This window comes from Sus scrofa, chromosome 11 (assembly GCF_000003025.6).
Source record: "Sus scrofa isolate TJ Tabasco breed Duroc chromosome 11, Sscrofa11.1, whole genome shotgun sequence".
NCBI lineage: Eukaryota > Metazoa > Chordata > Mammalia > Artiodactyla > Suidae > Sus > Sus scrofa.
Window position 1 is genome coordinate 1,461,091 of NC_010453.5, and position 17,681 is coordinate 1,478,771.

Genomic DNA, 17,681 nt, shown 5'->3' on the forward strand with positions numbered 1-17,681 from the left:
CTTTTTAAAAATAATTTCTTTATTGCGGGAGCTCCCGTTGTGGCGCAGTGGTTAACGAATCTGACTAGGAACCATGAGGTTGCGGGTTCGGTCCCTGCCCTTGCTCAGTGGGTTAATGATCCGAAGTTGCCATGAGCTGTGGTGTAGGTTGCAGACACGGCTCGGATCCCGCGTTGCTGTGCATCTGGCGTAGGCCGGTGGCTACAGCTCCGATTCAACCCCTGGCCTGGGAACCTCCATATGCCGCAGGAGCGGCCCAAGAAATAGCAAAAAGACAAAAAAAAATTTTATTGCTATGTCCCCAGTACAATTTTTTAAGCTTATAAAATTCTTGGTCATTAGGAGACAGAAATTTCACTGAGTTTATCTTAGAAGTAATTTACATCAAAAGAATATGTTTTAATGAAAAAGAAATAAAAATTAGATAATTCCATGTTTTTATTCAGATGTTGATACAGATGTATTCTTTTTAAAACTTACAAAGGCATTTTTGCCAAATGGATTTAATTTTGTGGATTAAATAATACCAACTGGAGTTTCCACTGTGGCTGAGTGGTAACCAACCCGACTAGTATCCCTGAGGATGTGGGTTCAATCCCTGGGCTTGCTCAGTGGGTTATGGGTCTAGGGTTGCTGTGAGCTGTGGTGTGGGTCACAGATGTGGCTCAGATTCCGCCTTGCTGTGGCTGTGGTGTTGGCCGGCAGCTGCAGCTCCGACTGGACCCCTCGCCTGGGAACTTCCATTTGCTACAAGTGCGGCCCTAAAAAGACAAAAACCACGCCAACTAATTGTAAGTAGGAGAAAGATGAATATAAATTATTTAAAAGTTTTGTTCTGTTATTATTGACTGATTGATTGGCTGCAGTGTGCAGCAGCTGGATGTGTGATCTCAGTTCCCAGATCAGGGACTGAACTTGGCTGCAGGGATTAAAAAGTCCTAACCACTAGACCACCAGAGCACCCCTGGAAAACATCTTAAAACACATGTAAGTCTTCCAACTTTCAATGCCCAGAAAGGCTCACTGAAGTTATTACGTAACAGAAATATTCAAGGGCTCCAGGAATCAGAATTATTTGTAATTAGCATGCACAATAATGAATTTTTTAAAAAGTATAGTTGATTCACAATGTTGTGCCAATTTTGCTATACAGCAAAGTGATTCAGTCATACATACACACGCATTCTTTTTAAATTAATTAATTTCATTTTTTTTTGTCTTTTGAGGGCTGCACCCATGGCACATAGAAGTTCCCAGGCTAGGGGTTGAATCAGAGCTACAGCCACCGGCCTACGCCACAGCCACAGCAACGCCAGATCCGAGCCGTGTCTGCAACCTACACCACAGCTCACGGCAACGCCGGATCCCTAACCCACGGAGCAAGGCCAGGGATTGAACCCGCAACCTCATGGTTCCTAGTTGGATTGGTTTCTGCTGCTCCACGACGGAAACTCCCTCCGTTCTTTTTTAGTGTTATTTTCCATATGGTCTATCCCAGGAGAAGAGCTATAGTCCCTGTGCTCCAGGAGGACCTTGTTTATCCATCCCAAACGCAATGGTGTGCACGCACTAACCCCCAACTCCCTCCCCGCCCCTGGCAACCCTAACTCTGTTCCCGGCTGGCTTCCCCCAGCCCCTCTAGCCACTGGGCGCTCACGCTCACAGGGTCTCGCACAGGCAGCTCCCGGGTCCGCAGCGCCCTCCTCCACTGCCCGGCCTCATCTCTCCCACTCCCTCCAAGGCAGGTGTGCCCCGCACTATCTCTGGGGCTGTCTCTCCTTACTTTACCTGCTCTGCCTCATCCTTCTCTCCAGGCTTTAAACAAAATCGACATCTACATAATATCTGGAATTGCTCCAAGAGTTTGAGAAGGTTACTTCCAATGCAGAGAAGGTTTCATTACGATTTAAAACCACCCCTTAAATCACATTGTTGTGACATTCGCCAGGCGATTCTCTTAATGGATATTCTCTAGTACACAATATATGGCAAAACCCAGGACAGAAATCCCAAAGAATACTTTGGTTAAATAAAACATAGGAAGAAATTTAACAATAAATAAAAATTACCTTTATCACCAAGGTCTCTAAAAAAAGTTGATCCACAGCCAGCTCCTTTGATTCCTGCCAGCACATCCTCGATATCCTTTGAACACACATACGAGATCTTTCAATTGAACTTACAAAAGCTCCCTTTCCGTCTTAGAAAGAAAGGCCTCCACCCCTACTGCTTACCTTGTTCGTCAGCCTCTTGACGGCCGTTTTACCTACGGCAGAGAAGGAGCATGATTTAGTGCCCGCGTACCTTGGTAACACGCGACTTCCATTAAGAAGGAAAATCACGCAAAAGACAAAAACTACAAATATATGTAAAAAATACAAGTTTAGCAATTTCAGCTTTAAACTAAAAAGTTATGAGCCAGAGAATTCTAAGTCTACACACAAACACTGCAGTTCTCTGAAAGACCTATTTTCAACTTCACTCACTCCATTCCAGTCACAGAAAATCTCACAACCATCTCTGACTCAACTCCAAGAGAAACACATCCGTGCCAAACGTGATTCTCCTTTTTCTGCTTTTGAGGGCCACGTCTTCGGCATATATGGGAATTCCCAGGCTAGGGTCAGTCGGAGCTGCAGCTGCTGGCCTGCACCACAGCCACAGCCACAGCCAGAGCAGTGCCAGATCCTCAACCCACCGAGCGAGACCAGGGACTGCATGTGCGTCCTCATGGTTGCTAGTCGGGTTCATTACCGCTGACTCACGAAGGGAACTCCAGCATCTCTCCAGTACTTAGTGATGCTAAACATTTTTTTCATGTGCCTGTTGGCCATCCGTACGTCTTCTTTGGAGAAATGTCTATTTAGGTCTTCTGTCCATTTTTTCATTGGGTTTTTTTTTTTTTTTTTTTTTTTTTTTTTTGCTGTTGAGTAGTATGAGTTGTTTGTACACTTTGGAGAATAAGCCCTTGTTGGCTGCAACATTTGCAACTATTTCTTCCTATCCTGTAGGTTGTCTTTTGTCTTTTTGTTTTAAATGGTTTCCTTGGCTGTGCAAAACTTATAACTTTGATTAGGTCCCACCGGTTTATTTTTTTGTTTCTACTGCCTTCGGAGACCGACCTAAGAAAACATTGGTAAGGCTGATGTCAGAGAATGCTTTGCCTGTGTTCTCTTCTAGGAGTTTGATGGTGGCTTGGGTCTTCAAGCCATCTTGAGTTTATTTCTGTGCACGGTGTGAGGGTGTGTTCTGGTTTCACTGATTTACATGCGGCTGTCAGGTTTCCAGCACCCCTTGCTGAAAAGACTGTCTTTTTCCCATTTTATGTGCTCGCCTCCTTTGTCGAAGATTAACTGACCATAGGTGTCTGGGTTTATTTCTGGACTCTGTTCTGTTCCATTGTTCCCTATGTCTGTTTTTGTACCAGTACCACACTGTCTTGACTGTAAGCTCTGTAATATTGTCTGAAATCTGGGAGAGTTATGGTTCCTGTTTGGTTTTCCCCCCTCAGGACTGCTTTGGCAACTCTGGGTCTTTTATGGCTCCATATAAATTTTTGGAGTGCTTGTTCTGGTTCTGTGAAAAATGTCATGGGTAATTTGATGGGGATCACATCAAGTCTGTGGATGGCTTTGGGCAGTGTGGTCATTTTAGCGACATTAATTCTTCCAGTCCAGGAGCATGGAGCATCTCTCCATTTCTCTGAATCATCTTTAATTTCCTTGATTAATGTTTTATAGTTCTCAGCATGTAAGTCTTTTCACCTCCTCGGTCAGGTTTATTCCTAGATATTTAATTCTTTGGGGTATGATTTCTAAAGGTTTTTTCAATATTCCTTTTCTAATATTTCATGTTAGTATACAGAAATGCAACTGATTTCTGAATGTTAATCTTTTAACCTGCTACTTTGCTGAATTTGTTGATCGGTTTGAGTAGTTTTTGTGTGGAGTCCTTAGGGTTTTCTGTGTATAGTATCATGTCATCTGCATACAGTGACAATTTCACCTCTTCTCTTCCTATTTGGATGACTTCTATTTCTTTTCTTTGTCTGACTGCTGTGGCCAGGTCTCCCAATACTATGTTGAATAAAAGAGGTGAGAGTAGGCATCTTAATCTTTTTCCAGACTTTAGTGGGAAGGCTTTCAGCTTCTTTTTTTTTTTTTTTCCTTTTTAGGGCCGCACCTGCAGCCCTAAAAGTATCTAGGCTAGAAGTCCAATTGGAGCTGCAGCTGCAGGCCTGCTCCACAGCTACAGCAATGCAGGATCAGAGCCACATCTGTGACCTACACCACAGCTTGCAGCAACCCTGGATCCTGAACCCACTGAGTGAGGCTGGGCATTGAAACCACAGTCTCACAAGACACTATGCTGGGTTCTTTACCTGCTCAGCCACAACAGGAACACCTCAGCTTTTCTCCATTGAGTATTATACTGGTGATTGATTGGTTCGTCATAAATGGTTTTTTTTTTTCCTTTTGGTCTTTTTGGGGCTGCACCTGTGGCATATGTAAGTTCCCAGGCCAGGGGCTGAAGTGGAGCTTGTAGCCACTGGGCTACGCCACAGCCACAGCAATGCGGGATCCGAGCCGTACCTGTGATCTACACCATGGTTCACGGCAATGCCAGATCCTTAACCCACGAGAGCAAGGCCAGAGGTCAAAACCACGTCTTCGTGGATACTAGCTGGGTTCATTACTGCTGAGCCACAACAGGAACTCCCATAAATGGCTTTTATTATGTTATGTTCTCTCCATACCCACTTTGGTAAGAGTTTTTATCATGAATGGATGTTGGACTTTGTCAGATGCTTTTTCTGCATCAACTGAGATGATCACGTGCATTCTGACTCTTGTTAATGTGGCGGCTGACACTGATTTGCGTCTGCTGAACCATCCTTGTGAACCTGGGATGAATCCCACTCAGTCATGGTGTATGATTTCTTTTAGGTGCTGTTGGATTTAGTTGGCTAAAATCTGACTGATAATTCCAATTCTGGGAATGATAATGCTTAATAAGAATCTATAAAAGATATAGAAAAGAATAAAAATATTAAAATCAGATGTACCAACTGCCAATATCACCGCCTTTTCCCACTAAGAGTAGCAATTCTATGGAGTAACTAAAATTTCAGAGCTTCCATGTGCCAGGTGCTCCGTGCTTTCCTTGGATTCTGTCCCGGGAAGCTCACAGCACCCCTGCCTTCCCGCCTTACTGATGAGAAGACGAGGGCGGAAGAGCTGAGCGAGCCACCACCCCACAGGCGGTGCCCGCAGCGCTTTGCCTCACTGACTGCGTGCGCCCCTCCTCCTTTGGCCTCACCGCACCCTAGGGTCTGTGTGGTGCCATCGGCTCTCACTATCCCTCACCTGCTGGTGTTGCAACTTCCCACCTGGTAATGCAGCTTTCATGCCCAGTGTTAGCAGCACCCCCTTGCACACCCAGGCGGCGCCTCGGTCTCACCGTGCCACACGCTCCTGGCAATGCCACGCCTGCCTACTTCACACCAGTACTTCTGCAGCCGAACATGGTGGAGAAAAAGAACCACAACTGTGCTGGTCAAATGCATTTTCATTTCATTAGGCAACAACCTCAAGTGGGATTTTAACTGGGCCATTGGCTATCATATTTCTCAGTCCACCAACTCTGATTCAGAAGCTTACTCCTGCAAACCTCCAATGCCTTCCCCCTCTTCCCTCTCAGCTGATGAGCCGTCCTCTTAACTCACGGATAAAAACAGACAGTAACGTCTGCCAGCGCCCACCCCACAGGGCACCTGTCCCCCGGCTGCTCCGCGGGGTTCTCTTGCTCCGCCCAACGCCAAGCGTCCACCGTTTCTCCGACTCCTTCCCCCAGCACCTCCTTGGGGACTCTGCCCCACACATCCTTCCCTCCCCGGCCCTGTGGCACCTGCCAACACACAGACCAGTTTCTCCCAGCTCAGAAATAACCCTCCTGGGTCCTCGCCTCTCCCACCCGCGGCTTCATCCACCTCCTTCCCTTCAGGGCAACTCCTCAAGGTCTATTTCTGTGTTTCCCATTTTCATCGAAATCTGCCCTGTCGGGCGTGTGCTTCCACTCCTCTACCCAAACTGTCCCAGCAGAGCTGCCAGCAGCCCTTGGGGCGCCAGGGTCCATCTCAGTCCCCAGGTGCCCGACCCTGGCGGCCGTCCCAGGGGACTGTCCCCCGTGTGCCTCTGCCTGCCTGGTTTCCCACCGCCCACCTTCCTGGTCCTCTCCTGCCTTTCAGCGGCTCCGTCTCCCGCTCCCAGCTTCTCAGCGCAGGAGCCGCGAGCTCCTGCCCCCGTTCCCCCCCCACTCCTGCAATCTCATCAGGCCTCGGCTTTGCTGGATCCCCTGGAGTCCTGCACCCACGTTTCCGGTTCTCCTTGCTCTAGTCACACATGAACTCCCTGCTCCATAGTCCCTCGTAGACGCCTGGAGAACCCGTGTGAATGAGCACCTACTATGTGCCGAGCACTGTCCTGGGCACTGGCTCATGTCACTGAGCACAACAAAGGCTCCTGTCATGGAGCAGGCACTCCGAGGGGAGAAGCAGACAGTGAACTTCAAGGTAAACTGCACACACAACACATCCGAGTGGGGTCAGAGGGATTAAGGAGCAGCAGAGGGAGTAAGATGGGGGCGGGGGTCGGGGGAGGATGGCGGTGCCTCCCTGCGAAGCAGCGCGAAGGCCCGGGAAGACCTCTGGATGGGGCGCTGCAGGCAAGGGCCCAGGTGGGCAGGTCTGCGCTGCGGGAGGCAAAGCCGGGGGGGACCTAAGACCAGTAACAGGCGTCTGGGGGAGAGCGGTAACTGCAGCCTCTGGACTGGGAATTTGGGGTTAACAGATGCAAGCTATCGCCTGTGGACTGGATAAGCAATGAGATCCTGCTGTGCAGCGCTGGGAACTCTACCTAGTGCCTTTATGATGGAGCACAGTGGAGGATAACGTGAGAAAAAGAATGTACACATGAGTGTGTGTGACTGGGTCACCTTGCTGTACGGTAGAAACTTGACAGAACACTGTAAACCAGCTAAAAATGACAACCATTTAAAAGAAGAAAAAGAAAAGAAAATACTTTAAAGTGAAATTTCTTGAATTCAGCCTCCCACCAGAGTGGCAGCAGAGAGGGGCAGACACTGATCTCGTGGCGCTGGAGGAGCAGGGCCGTCCCCTCCCTGCTGTCCGTGTGGTCCTTCAGCAGCCAGGCTCCTACGCGCCCACTGGAGAGCCCGTGAACACGGAAGAGTGCTTTGCCTACTTCTGTGCATGCTGCCTTGGGCTGGTCAGCGAAGTAAAACACAGCTCTGTGTGATGAAACAACCCGAAAGGAAGTGTCCCTAAAATAAAATTTACTAAGGTAGACAGATACACATGAACCCTCGCTACGTGCTGTCGTAACAGGTAGAGCTGTTCACCTTACATAAGAACAGTGCATTTAAGCTACCAGGCCATTAGGGCAAGGGGGGAAATGGTGCTTGACCACAAAAATGCTTATTTTCTAACGTACGAGAGAGTTTTCTAATAATATAAAGCCTTATTACGGTGCCTTCAAACCCATTTTAATTCTGAAGATGCCAAAATTAATTCAGTAAAACTGCAATGTAGAAGGAACATAACCAACAAATTCTACTAGAATGAACTGCGCACTAAAATCACTCTAAGAAAAGGTCACAGGGCCTTTGACCTTTTTTTTTTTTTTTAGGGTCATACCTGTGGCATATGGAGGTTCCCAGGCTAGGGGCCTAGTCGGAGCTGCAGCTGCCAGCCTACCCCAGAGCCACAGCAACATGGGATCCAAGCTGCGTCTGCAACCTACACCACAGCTCACAGCAACGCTGGATCCTTAAGCCACTGAGCGAGGCCAGGGATCAAACCCACAACCTCATGGTTCCTAGTCGGATTCTTTTCCGCTGCAACAGGACGGGAACCCCATGGATCTCTGACTTTTAATAACGTTTCTCCAAGTGAAGTTTCTGTGCTTTCCTGAGGACAGTGGTCTGCCGCTGCCGTCTGCCACACACGGTTTTACGGATCCAGGTGCCGAGGAGATGTGAAGGACCTGGTCTCGGAAAGCAGGGGCCCCTCCGGACACGCGGGGGATCTGGCGGCTGCAACGCACACAGCCGAGGCATTTTCCCAGCAGTTCACAGTGGTCTGCGTTCGAGAAGGACAAAGGGGAAAGCTACGGAAAGCAATTCCTGAGGAGTGACAAAGGGACAAACCCTGCGGCCACAGAGAAGGACGTGGGTCCAGAAGGAGCTGAGACCTTGGGACAAGTGGGAGCGCTGAGAGCAGAAGCTCTGACGAGGTCAAGCATGGGCGTGCGGCGTGAGGAAGCGGCGGGCAAGCGGGAAGGTAACGAAGCTGTTGCCAGAGCGGGGTTCTGTAACGCGGGACTTCGGAACCGCAGCAATTCTCCGTAACGGACGTGGCATGTGCGTGGTAAGAATGAAGGTCATTAAAACTGAACGCTGAGGAACTGGAAGGCTAAAAATGCTTAGCAGAAAATAGCATCAAAACTGGGAACTCAACGGCGCAGAACTTAACCGAGGGAGGACGGTGTTTCGGCTAGATGACCTAACTTTGCAGGGAGCGTGTTTTCCTGGTTTTTGGAGTGTGCAATAGGGTTTAAGGACGACAGGGATCTCCCCCAAACCTAGCATACAACCCGGGGAGGAAGCAGCCAGCATCCACTTGAGAGGCATGAGGGAAGGGTTTAAATAAGCCTCATCAATTACTACTGATAAAGTGTATCATTTGTAAAAAGTTCAGAAGATAAATACGAGGTAAAAATGAGTTTAGGAGCTAATAAATCTCAGACTGTTCTATTTCCGTTTACCCATGAAGATCACGGTCAGTGGCCTGGCGGTCTCACGGGGGGTGCTGTTCACCCTGAGCTGCAGGAATGCAGCCAGGAATCTTTTTCTTCTTACCCATGATGAAAAACGAAGCCGAGAACATCAGATGCATAAAGGATGCATTATTCAGCCTTCCGAATCACTCAATTCTTGATTCAGACAAATGCCTTCTGATAGAGTTTAAGTGCATTCCAATGAATAATAAAATGGAAACGCAAGAACCCAAATTGGCTGAATTGAGGGTTGCATAAAAACACCAACAATGAAAACAAAGGAAAAGCCATGTCAACTCTGAACTTCATTAGAAGAGCTTGAGCCTACGGCTAAAAGAGGTAGAGCAAAGCAAAACTTCAACGCACAGACCATAACTTAGGGAAAATTCTTTGAAGACACTGAGCAAGGAATAAATAGGTGATGTTACATGAGGAAGAAATACAAATATTTAATGAGAAAAAGTCAAAGGAGCAAACCATTCATGAAGCTGGTAAAGAGAAAACACACAATAATCTGTATTATTTACAAGCATAAGGTGTGTTAATGCTGTGAGAGTGCTAATCAAACTTTGACAACCTCTACTCTAAAATGAAAACATCTGAATAAATTATAGGACACAGCACATTTTTGCTGAATTTAAAAAATAAAAAGTAGCTTTCACTGCCCTTTGTTTTCTTTCATAACATCATCCTGATCGCTATCTTTCAGAACGATTTTTAGAAGAACCCATCTCTACGTGCTATTTTCTTTTCTTCTTTTTTTTTTTTTTGGTCTTTTTGTCTTTTTGTTGTTGTTGTTATTTCTTGGGCCGCTCCCGCGGCATATGGAGGTTCCCAGGCTAGGGGTCTCATCGGAGCTGTAGCCACCGGCCTACGCCAGAGCCACAGCAACGCGGGGTCCGAGCCGCGTCTGCAACCTACACCACAGCTCACGGCAACGCCGGATCGTTAACCCACTGAGCAAGGGCAGGGACCGAACCCGCAACCTCATGGTTCCTAGTCGGATTCGTTAACCACTGCGCCACGACGGGAACTCCTCTACGTGCTATTTTCATTTCTTCCTAATTCTCTTTGTCTACCACTCTCTTGACACTGATCTACCAAAGGTCCTGACCGCCTGTGCCAGTGACCAAATTCCACAGCCCCCCAGCTGCCGGCCTCGGGACCTTCCTGGACGCCCTGCTACCGAGCACACCCCTCCTGACGCCCGCGATGCCGCCCTCTCACTCCTGGCTAGGGGTCTTATTTTAAACATCGCTCCAACTGGCTTGCCTTGCTTCGCTTACTTCTTTTTTGGCTGTGCCCACGGCATGTGGAAGTTCTGAGGCCAGGGATCCAATGGGCGTCACAGAAGTAACAATACTGGATCCTTAACCTGCTGAGCCACCAGGGAACTCCCTTCACTCACCTTTTAAAAGTAGATTTAAGAAGTATTTTTAACTTTTTCTTTTTATCCAAATAATAATTTGTTGCAGATGAATTAGAAAACTATAAGGACAAAAAAGAAAACATAAAAACTGCTAATTCCAGAATAGTGAACTATTAGTAATTTGGTGTATATCCTTGCAGACTACATTCTATTTATACACATATATAAACAAGGAAAAACACAGGAACTTACTCTTTACATAGTTTTAAAAAAAGCTGCCTGCCTGACAGAACTGAAGGGAAAAAAAGACAGCTGCACAACCTTAGACTTCAATACGCCCCTGTCTGCAGTGGACAGAACCACCACAGAGACCACCAGCAAGCAGCTAGAGGACAGGAACAACACTGCAAACAGACACACAGGGCGCCACACCTCAGAACAGCAGGTGCACAGTCTTCTCAAGGGGACATGGAACATTCCAGGAATGAAATTAACTCCCCAGTCTTAATAAAATTACACCCTGAAATCATACAGAGCATTTTTTTCTGATAACAGTGGGATGAAACCAGAAGGAAACCCGAAATATTCACAAACATGTGGATATTAAACAACACACTCTTAAATAACCGATGGGCTAAAGAAGAAATCACAAGGGAGACAGGAAACACCTTGACTCCGAAAAAGAACAGACGTATGTGAAACCGGATCGCTTTGCAGTGTGCCTGAAACTAACACGTTACACATCAACTACACGGCAGTATAAAATTAAACTGGAGTTCCCGCTGTGGCTCAGCGGTAATGAACCCAACGAGTATGCCTGAGGATAAGGGTTCGATCGCTGGCCTTGCTCAGCGGGTTAAGATCCAGTGTTGCTGTGAGCTGTGGGGTAGGTTGCAGACTTGGCTCAGATACTGCACTGCTGTATAGGCCAATGCTCCAATGTGACCCCTAGCCTGGGAACCTCCATGTGCCCCAGGTGCTACCCTAAAAAGACGGGGGGAAAAAAAAAAAAAAAAGGAAGAAGCAGCCTCTCACATCAACAGCCTAAATGTACACATTAAGGAGCTAGAAAAAGAAGAACAATCCACAATGGAAGCCAGCGCAAGGGAGGAGAGAATAAAGATTGGAATGGAGATAAAGCAAGGACGAGTAAGGAAGAAAACCGATGACGTCAGAAGCTGGTTCTTTGAAAAAGATCAACAAAATGGATAAAGCTTTAGCTAGTTTGCATATAAAAAAGAGAAACACCTCAAATTATATTACAAAAGCAGAAAAGGAGGATATTACCACTGATTTTACAGGGAGAAACAAGAAAGATTCTGAGAGAATACTATAGGCAACTGCATGTCAACAAGCTGGATAACCCAGACGAAAGGGACAGGAAGCAGAAACTAGCAACTGAACTCAAGAAAACCTGAAAATGTGAATATATCCTAAGAAGTAAGAGTGTGAATCAGCAATCAGAAACTTGCCTACAAAGAAAAGCCCAGGACCAATGGCCTCACTAGTGAATTCTACCAAACATTTAAAGAATTCATATCGGGAGTTCCCGTCGTGGCGCAGTGATTAACGAATCCGACTAGGAACCATGAGGTTGCAGGTTCGATCCCTGCCCTTGCTCAGTGGGTTAAGGATCCAGCGTTGCCGTGAGCTGTGGTGTAGGTCACAGACGAGGCTCGGATCCTGCGTTGCTGTGGCTCTGGCGTAGGCTGGCAGCTACAGCTTCGATTAGACCCCTAGCCTGGGAACCTCCAAATGCCGCGGGAGCGGCTCAAGAAATGGCAAAAAGACAAAAAAAAAAAAAAAAGAATTCACACCGGTCCTCCTCAAACTCTTCCAAAATGTGAAGAGGAGATGACACATGTGAACTCATTCTAAGAGCTGCGCATGACTGTGGTACCAAAGGTAGACACAGATATAACAAGAAGGGAAACTACTACAGGCCACTAGCTCTTCCAATATTGGTATAAAAATTCTCAAAAAAAAAAAAACAAAACAAAAACTACCAAGCAGAATCCAAGAGCCCGTTAAAAGCATTATACACCATGACTAAATCAGATTTATCACTGGAATGCAAGAGTGGTTCGAGATATGAAAGTCAATCAATGGAATACACAACATTAATAGATTAAGAGAAAAAAAACCAAACACACACCACACATTCACCTCAATGGATGCAAAAGAAACATCTGACAAAATCTGCTACCCTTTCATGGTAAAAACACCCAATAAACTAGGAAGAGAAGAGTCCTTCATTACAAAGGGCACAGATGCAATATGAGAGCCAATGGTGAAGACAAGGCTTTAACGGGAAGATGAGGAACAAGAAAAGGATGCTGCTTTCACTACTGTGATTTAACACGTAACCACAAGCTCTAGCCAGAGTCATGAGGCAGGAAAAAGAAATCAAAAGCACCCAAATAGGCAAGGAACAAGTCCAGTTATACCTGCTCACAGAAGACAGGATCTCACATGCAGAAAATCTTCTGAAATGCACCAAAAACGTTAGCGCTAATGAACGAACTTATCAAAGTTACGGCACAACAAAATCCACACAGAAAAATCCTTTTTCTTTATAGATTATTACACAACATTGAGTGCAGTTCCCCACCGCTTATCTATTTCATATGCAGCAGTGTCTGAGGTGTGTGGGACGACGGCCAGTGGTGCAGCACAGAGAACTCCGCCCAGTGTCCCGTGACGATCCATGGGAAGCACCCGAGAGAGTGGGCGGGGAAGCTGCACGGCTGGGTCGCTCTGCTGCACCGCAGACGTTATCACAGCTTTGCAAATTAACTACTTCCCTAAAACTTAAAAAAAAAAAAGTGGTGTGTACATGTGGATCCCAACGCCTAATTTCCCCCACCTTCCCCTTTGGTAACCATTTGTTAGTTTTCTATCTCTGCGCGTCTACCTGTTTTGTATCTAAGTTCATCTATATCACCTTTGTTTTTTTTTAAGATTCCACATATAAGTAACATCACATGATATTTGTCTTTCTCTGTTTGGCTTACTTCACCAGATCCATCCATGTTGTTGCAAATGGCATGACTTCCTTCTTTTTTATGGCTAATATTCCACGAACACACACATTTTCTTTATCCATCCTGCTGATGGACATTTAGGTTGTGGCCATGTCGTGGCTACTGTGAACAGTGCTGCTGTGAACACTGAGGTACATGGATCTTTTTAAATTGGTCTTCATTTTTTTTCCCCAGATACATACTCAGGAGTGGGACCGCAGAATTGTATGGTAGCTCTGTTTTCAGTTTTTGAGGAATCCCCATAATGGCTGCACCAATTTACATACCCACCAACCAACCCACCAACAGTCTTCTCCACAACCTCTCCAGCATTTATTTGATGATGGCCATTCTAACTGGTGTGAGGTGATACCTCAGTGTAGTTTTGATTTGCGTTTCTCTAATAATTTGCGATGCTGAGCAACTTTTCATGTGCCTTTTGGCCATCTGTTTGTTGTCTTTGGAGTAATGTCTATTTATTTCTGCCCACTGTTTCTTCTTTCTTTTTTTTTTTTTTGGTCTTTTTTGCCATTTCTTAGGCCGCTCCTGCGGCATATGGAGGTTCCCAGGCTAGGGGTCCAATCCGAGCTGTAGCTGCCAGCCTACACCAGCGCCACAGCAACGCGAGATCCGAGCTGCGTCTGCAACCTACACTACAGCTCACGGCAACGCCGGATCCCTAACCCACTGAGCAAGCCCAGGGATCGAACCCACAACCTCATGGTTCCTAGTCAGATCCGTTAACCACTGCTGGGAACTCCCCAGTTTTCTTTTCAGGGCTGTACCTGCAACATACGCAAGTTCCTGGGCTAGGGAACGAACTGGAGCTGCAGCTGCCCGCTTACACCTCAGCCACAACACCTCGGGATACAAGCTACATCTGTGACCTACACCACAGCTTGCCGCAACGCAGGATCCTTAACTCACTGAGTGAGGCCAGGGATTCAACCTGCATTGTCACGGACAACACGGTGGGTCCTCAGCCTGCTGAGCCACAAGGGGAACTCCTACTTCTGTCCATTTTTTGACTGGGTTGCCTGTTTTCTGAGAATGAGCGGTATGAACCGTTTGTGTATCTTGGAGATGAACCCCTTGTCGGCTGCAGCATTTGCAAATAGTTTCTCCCATTCTGTAAGGTGTCTTTTGTTTTGTTGATGGTTTCTCTTGCTGTGCAAAAGCTTTTAAGTTTAATCAGGTTCCATTTTCTGATTTTTGTTTTTATTTCCACTACTCTAGGAGATGGATTCAAAAAGATTCTGCTACAATTTACGTCCAAAAGTGTTCTGCTGACGTGTTTCCTCTAGGAGTTTTATAGCACCCGGTCTTACACTGAGGTCTTAAACCAGCTTGAGCTTATTTTTGTACTCATCCTGCTTGGTATTCTGTGACCCTGGATCTGTGGTTTGATGTTAATAATTCTGGAAAATTCTCAGCTGTTAATACTTCAAATATTTCTTCTGCTCTTTCTTCTCCTTCTGGTGTTGCCATTATATATACATGTTACACGTTTCCAATTATCCCAGTTTCTGAATATTGTTTTTTCTAATCTTTTTTCTTTTCAGTTTGGGAAGTTTTAATTGACCTATCTTCCAGTTCGCTAATTATTTCCTCACCCTAGAGCATCACTCTGATGAGACTCTGAAAGGCACTCTTAATTTCTGTTACAGAGTTTCTTTCTGATATTTCCCTTTGAGTCTTAGTTGCTCTATCTCTGCTTACATTACTCACCTGCTTTTGATGTCATGCACTTTTTCTACTCGTGTCCTCAGTATATTAATTACGGTTATTTAAAATCCCGGGTCTGATAATTCCCAAACCTCTCCAGTATTTGCATCAGGTTGGGATGCTCGCTTTGCCTCTTGAGCGTGAGGCCTTGTTTCCCCGGCTAGTGTAAGGCTGTGCTCCCTGTCTGCTGTGGCTGTAGCGTCTGGGTTTTGTCTCCTCCGCTGTGTGGCCGTTTTCCCAGCGGCCTCTCAGGTAAGGTCTGAGAGGTGTAGTTCTTCCAGCCGTACACCCGTCCGACGGGAGCCCTCCCAACTCTCCCTTCCCTCAATAAAGGTTTTCTCTCCTTTGCTTCAGGGAACTTAACATGTGGTGTGATGCATATTCCAAAATGCAATTCTTCGCTCCTCCCAAATAAACCACTCTGCTGGTAAAATAACTGGCTGCTTTGTGGTTGGAGATGAGCCTAAGATGTACCCAAATAAGCGAAGCATACCTTCACCCCTGTTCCCCCCAGTGCTCCCTCACTGGTTCAAGATGAAGTCCCATCTCCACACGTTCTCTGGCTGCACAGGGTCGCTGAAATCCTCTGCAGTGTGGCCCTTGCTGGGTTTCCACTCTGACCTCTCGCTTCGGTCCAGCGCCCTTCTTCGGTTCTGCTGAACTCCCTGTCCCTAAAGTGTGCCGTGGTCGCTCACCCCGCTTCCGGTCAGGTCTTCCCTTAGCGTGGACGAGGCCCTCCGCCATCTCCCCGGCCTTTTCCACTCAAGCCCTACTTGCTGCTGCTCCCTGTGGCCCGCGCCTTCGCACCTGTTCCACAGCCACAGGGCGCTGCTGCCGCACGCCCTGGGAGACGCCGGCACCTGTTTTCGGGAGGCTTGTGCAATATGGGGAGGGCGAGGCGGGGTCGACTCTGTGCAGAGCAAGGGGGCTGGGGTAGGGAAGTGGAACGGAGACGGCTCACGAGTGCACTGAGGACCGACAGTTATGAGGAAACGTTGTTTAATTAGCGCTCGGGATTTTGCTTCTCGTTTTATTCTGTCTGTTTACACGACCCTCCTAACTGCTCCAACCTAGTTTCTTTTTTCTTCTCTCCCCCCCACCCCCGCCCTGCCTTTTTAGGGCCATGTCTGCAGCATATAGAAGTTTCCAGGCTAGAGGTCAAATTGGAGCTGCAGCTGCCAGCCTACGCCACAGCCACAGCCACGCCAGATCCTGGCGGGAGGCCAGGGATCGAACCCACATCCTTGTGGATACTAGTTGGGTTCTAACCTGCAGAGCTGCAACAGGAACAACCTTTCTTGGCCATTTTTAAACATCAATACCACCAATAACTTACATCTGGGATGAATCAGTTATCCCACTAATAATGTATTTAGTGACATCTAAAAATGTACCCATTTTTTCCTCTCTTCAGAAAAACCCATGTGCAAAGCACCTACTGCTTCGTGTCACAAGGGACGAAAAGCTGAATTCAATAACAAGCACACGGTACAAAGTACGATGATAAAAATTAAAATGAGGAAAAGCTGTTACCATTCTGAAAAACAGAGGCTGTTCCGCCCTGATTGCATTTAACTAAAAACCCCCAAAACTACTTACGTTCTATTTGCTCAAACATTACTGAGAAGAGGAAGTCTCGGGGCGTCATGTAATATTCTCCCTCGTGCTCCAGGGAAGAGAACTGCATGAAGCGCTGCTTCCGAAGAGACGGTTTCCCCAGCTCTCCAAGGTCAACGTTTTTCTGGAAGAAGAGAAACTGCAAGTGAAGATTTTTTTCAGTATTATCCCCCACTTAGCTACTTCTAGAAAAATCCTTAACATTTCAGTGTTTAGGCCTAACGACCTCCAGACTTTTGAATCATTTATCTCTCCTGTGACTACGGGAGACAGAGCAGCGGAGGAGGCTGACGCCAGGGGCCCCGCGCTCCTGCGGAGAGAAGGACAGTGAGGGAGGGGACCCCAAAACAGCCCCGAGGACCAGGAGGAGACAGCAGGCAGGACGGGAAAGCGAGAAGCAGAAGCGTCTCGGGGGCGCGGACCAGGAACGCCTTCCCAGAGAGGCGACACTTCGGGAGCCCAGGGGAGCTTCGCCCGGAGGCCGGGGGGCTCTCTGGAGGACAGACAAAGGCCCCGAGCTGGGCACTAGCGTCCTGGGCTTGGGAACCGGGTGCCAGAGGCTCCGACTGGGAGGCAGGGAGGCAGCCGATCATGTAGGGCTGCACTTTCAAGAAGACAAAACAGCTAAAAGAAGAAGAATGGGCAAAAGACTGTCAGGCTAAGAGTGTATCTTAAGCAACAGGACCTGGACCTCGACCCGAATGCTGAGAGGGGCCAGTGCGTGCCAGGCACCGCACAATCAAGGACTTTGCACAGATTACTGAGGTAATCTTCACACTAACTGAACAGCAGCGACTACAGTGGCCGTGACAACTGCAAAGAAAACGGCAGGGCCGGGATAAAAGCCAGGCGTGTCTGACTCAAAGGCGTTTCAATCTCTGAGCTGCCACCCTGTGCTCCTACCCACAGGTGGGCTCTGCGTGGCAGGCAGACTGGGCCAAGACGCACCCTCGTTAGTGCAGACACAAGGTCACAACAGCCCCTTGATCACAGCGTGTCTGTCGTCTGGGAGACCCAGCAGCGCACTCACTCTGGACGCGCTTCGTCAGGGCGATGCTCTAACCTGGACCACAACTCCCTTCCTGGACGCGT

General features: G+C 47.4%; 1 protein-coding gene across 3 annotated transcripts in view; it reads right to left on the bottom strand.

Annotated features, from left to right (window-relative positions):
• Window positions 1-17,681, bottom strand: part of MICU2 (mitochondrial calcium uptake 2) — a 79,243-nt gene that overhangs the window by 39,922 nt on the left and 21,640 nt on the right. For all 3 annotated transcript variants that reach the window (XR_002336602.1, XM_021065452.1, XM_021065453.1), the window contains exons 2-4: window positions 16,572-16,713; window positions 2,235-2,266; window positions 2,070-2,145 (exon numbers count right to left, since the gene is read on the bottom strand). Coding sequence is in view for 2 of the 3 variants with exons in the window: in XM_021065452.1 (XP_020921111.1) it covers window positions 2,070-2,145; window positions 2,235-2,266; window positions 16,572-16,713 (250 nt within the window). In the remaining variant the exon portion in view is untranslated. The remainder of the gene's footprint in view (window positions 1-2,069; window positions 2,146-2,234; window positions 2,267-16,571; window positions 16,714-17,681) is intronic.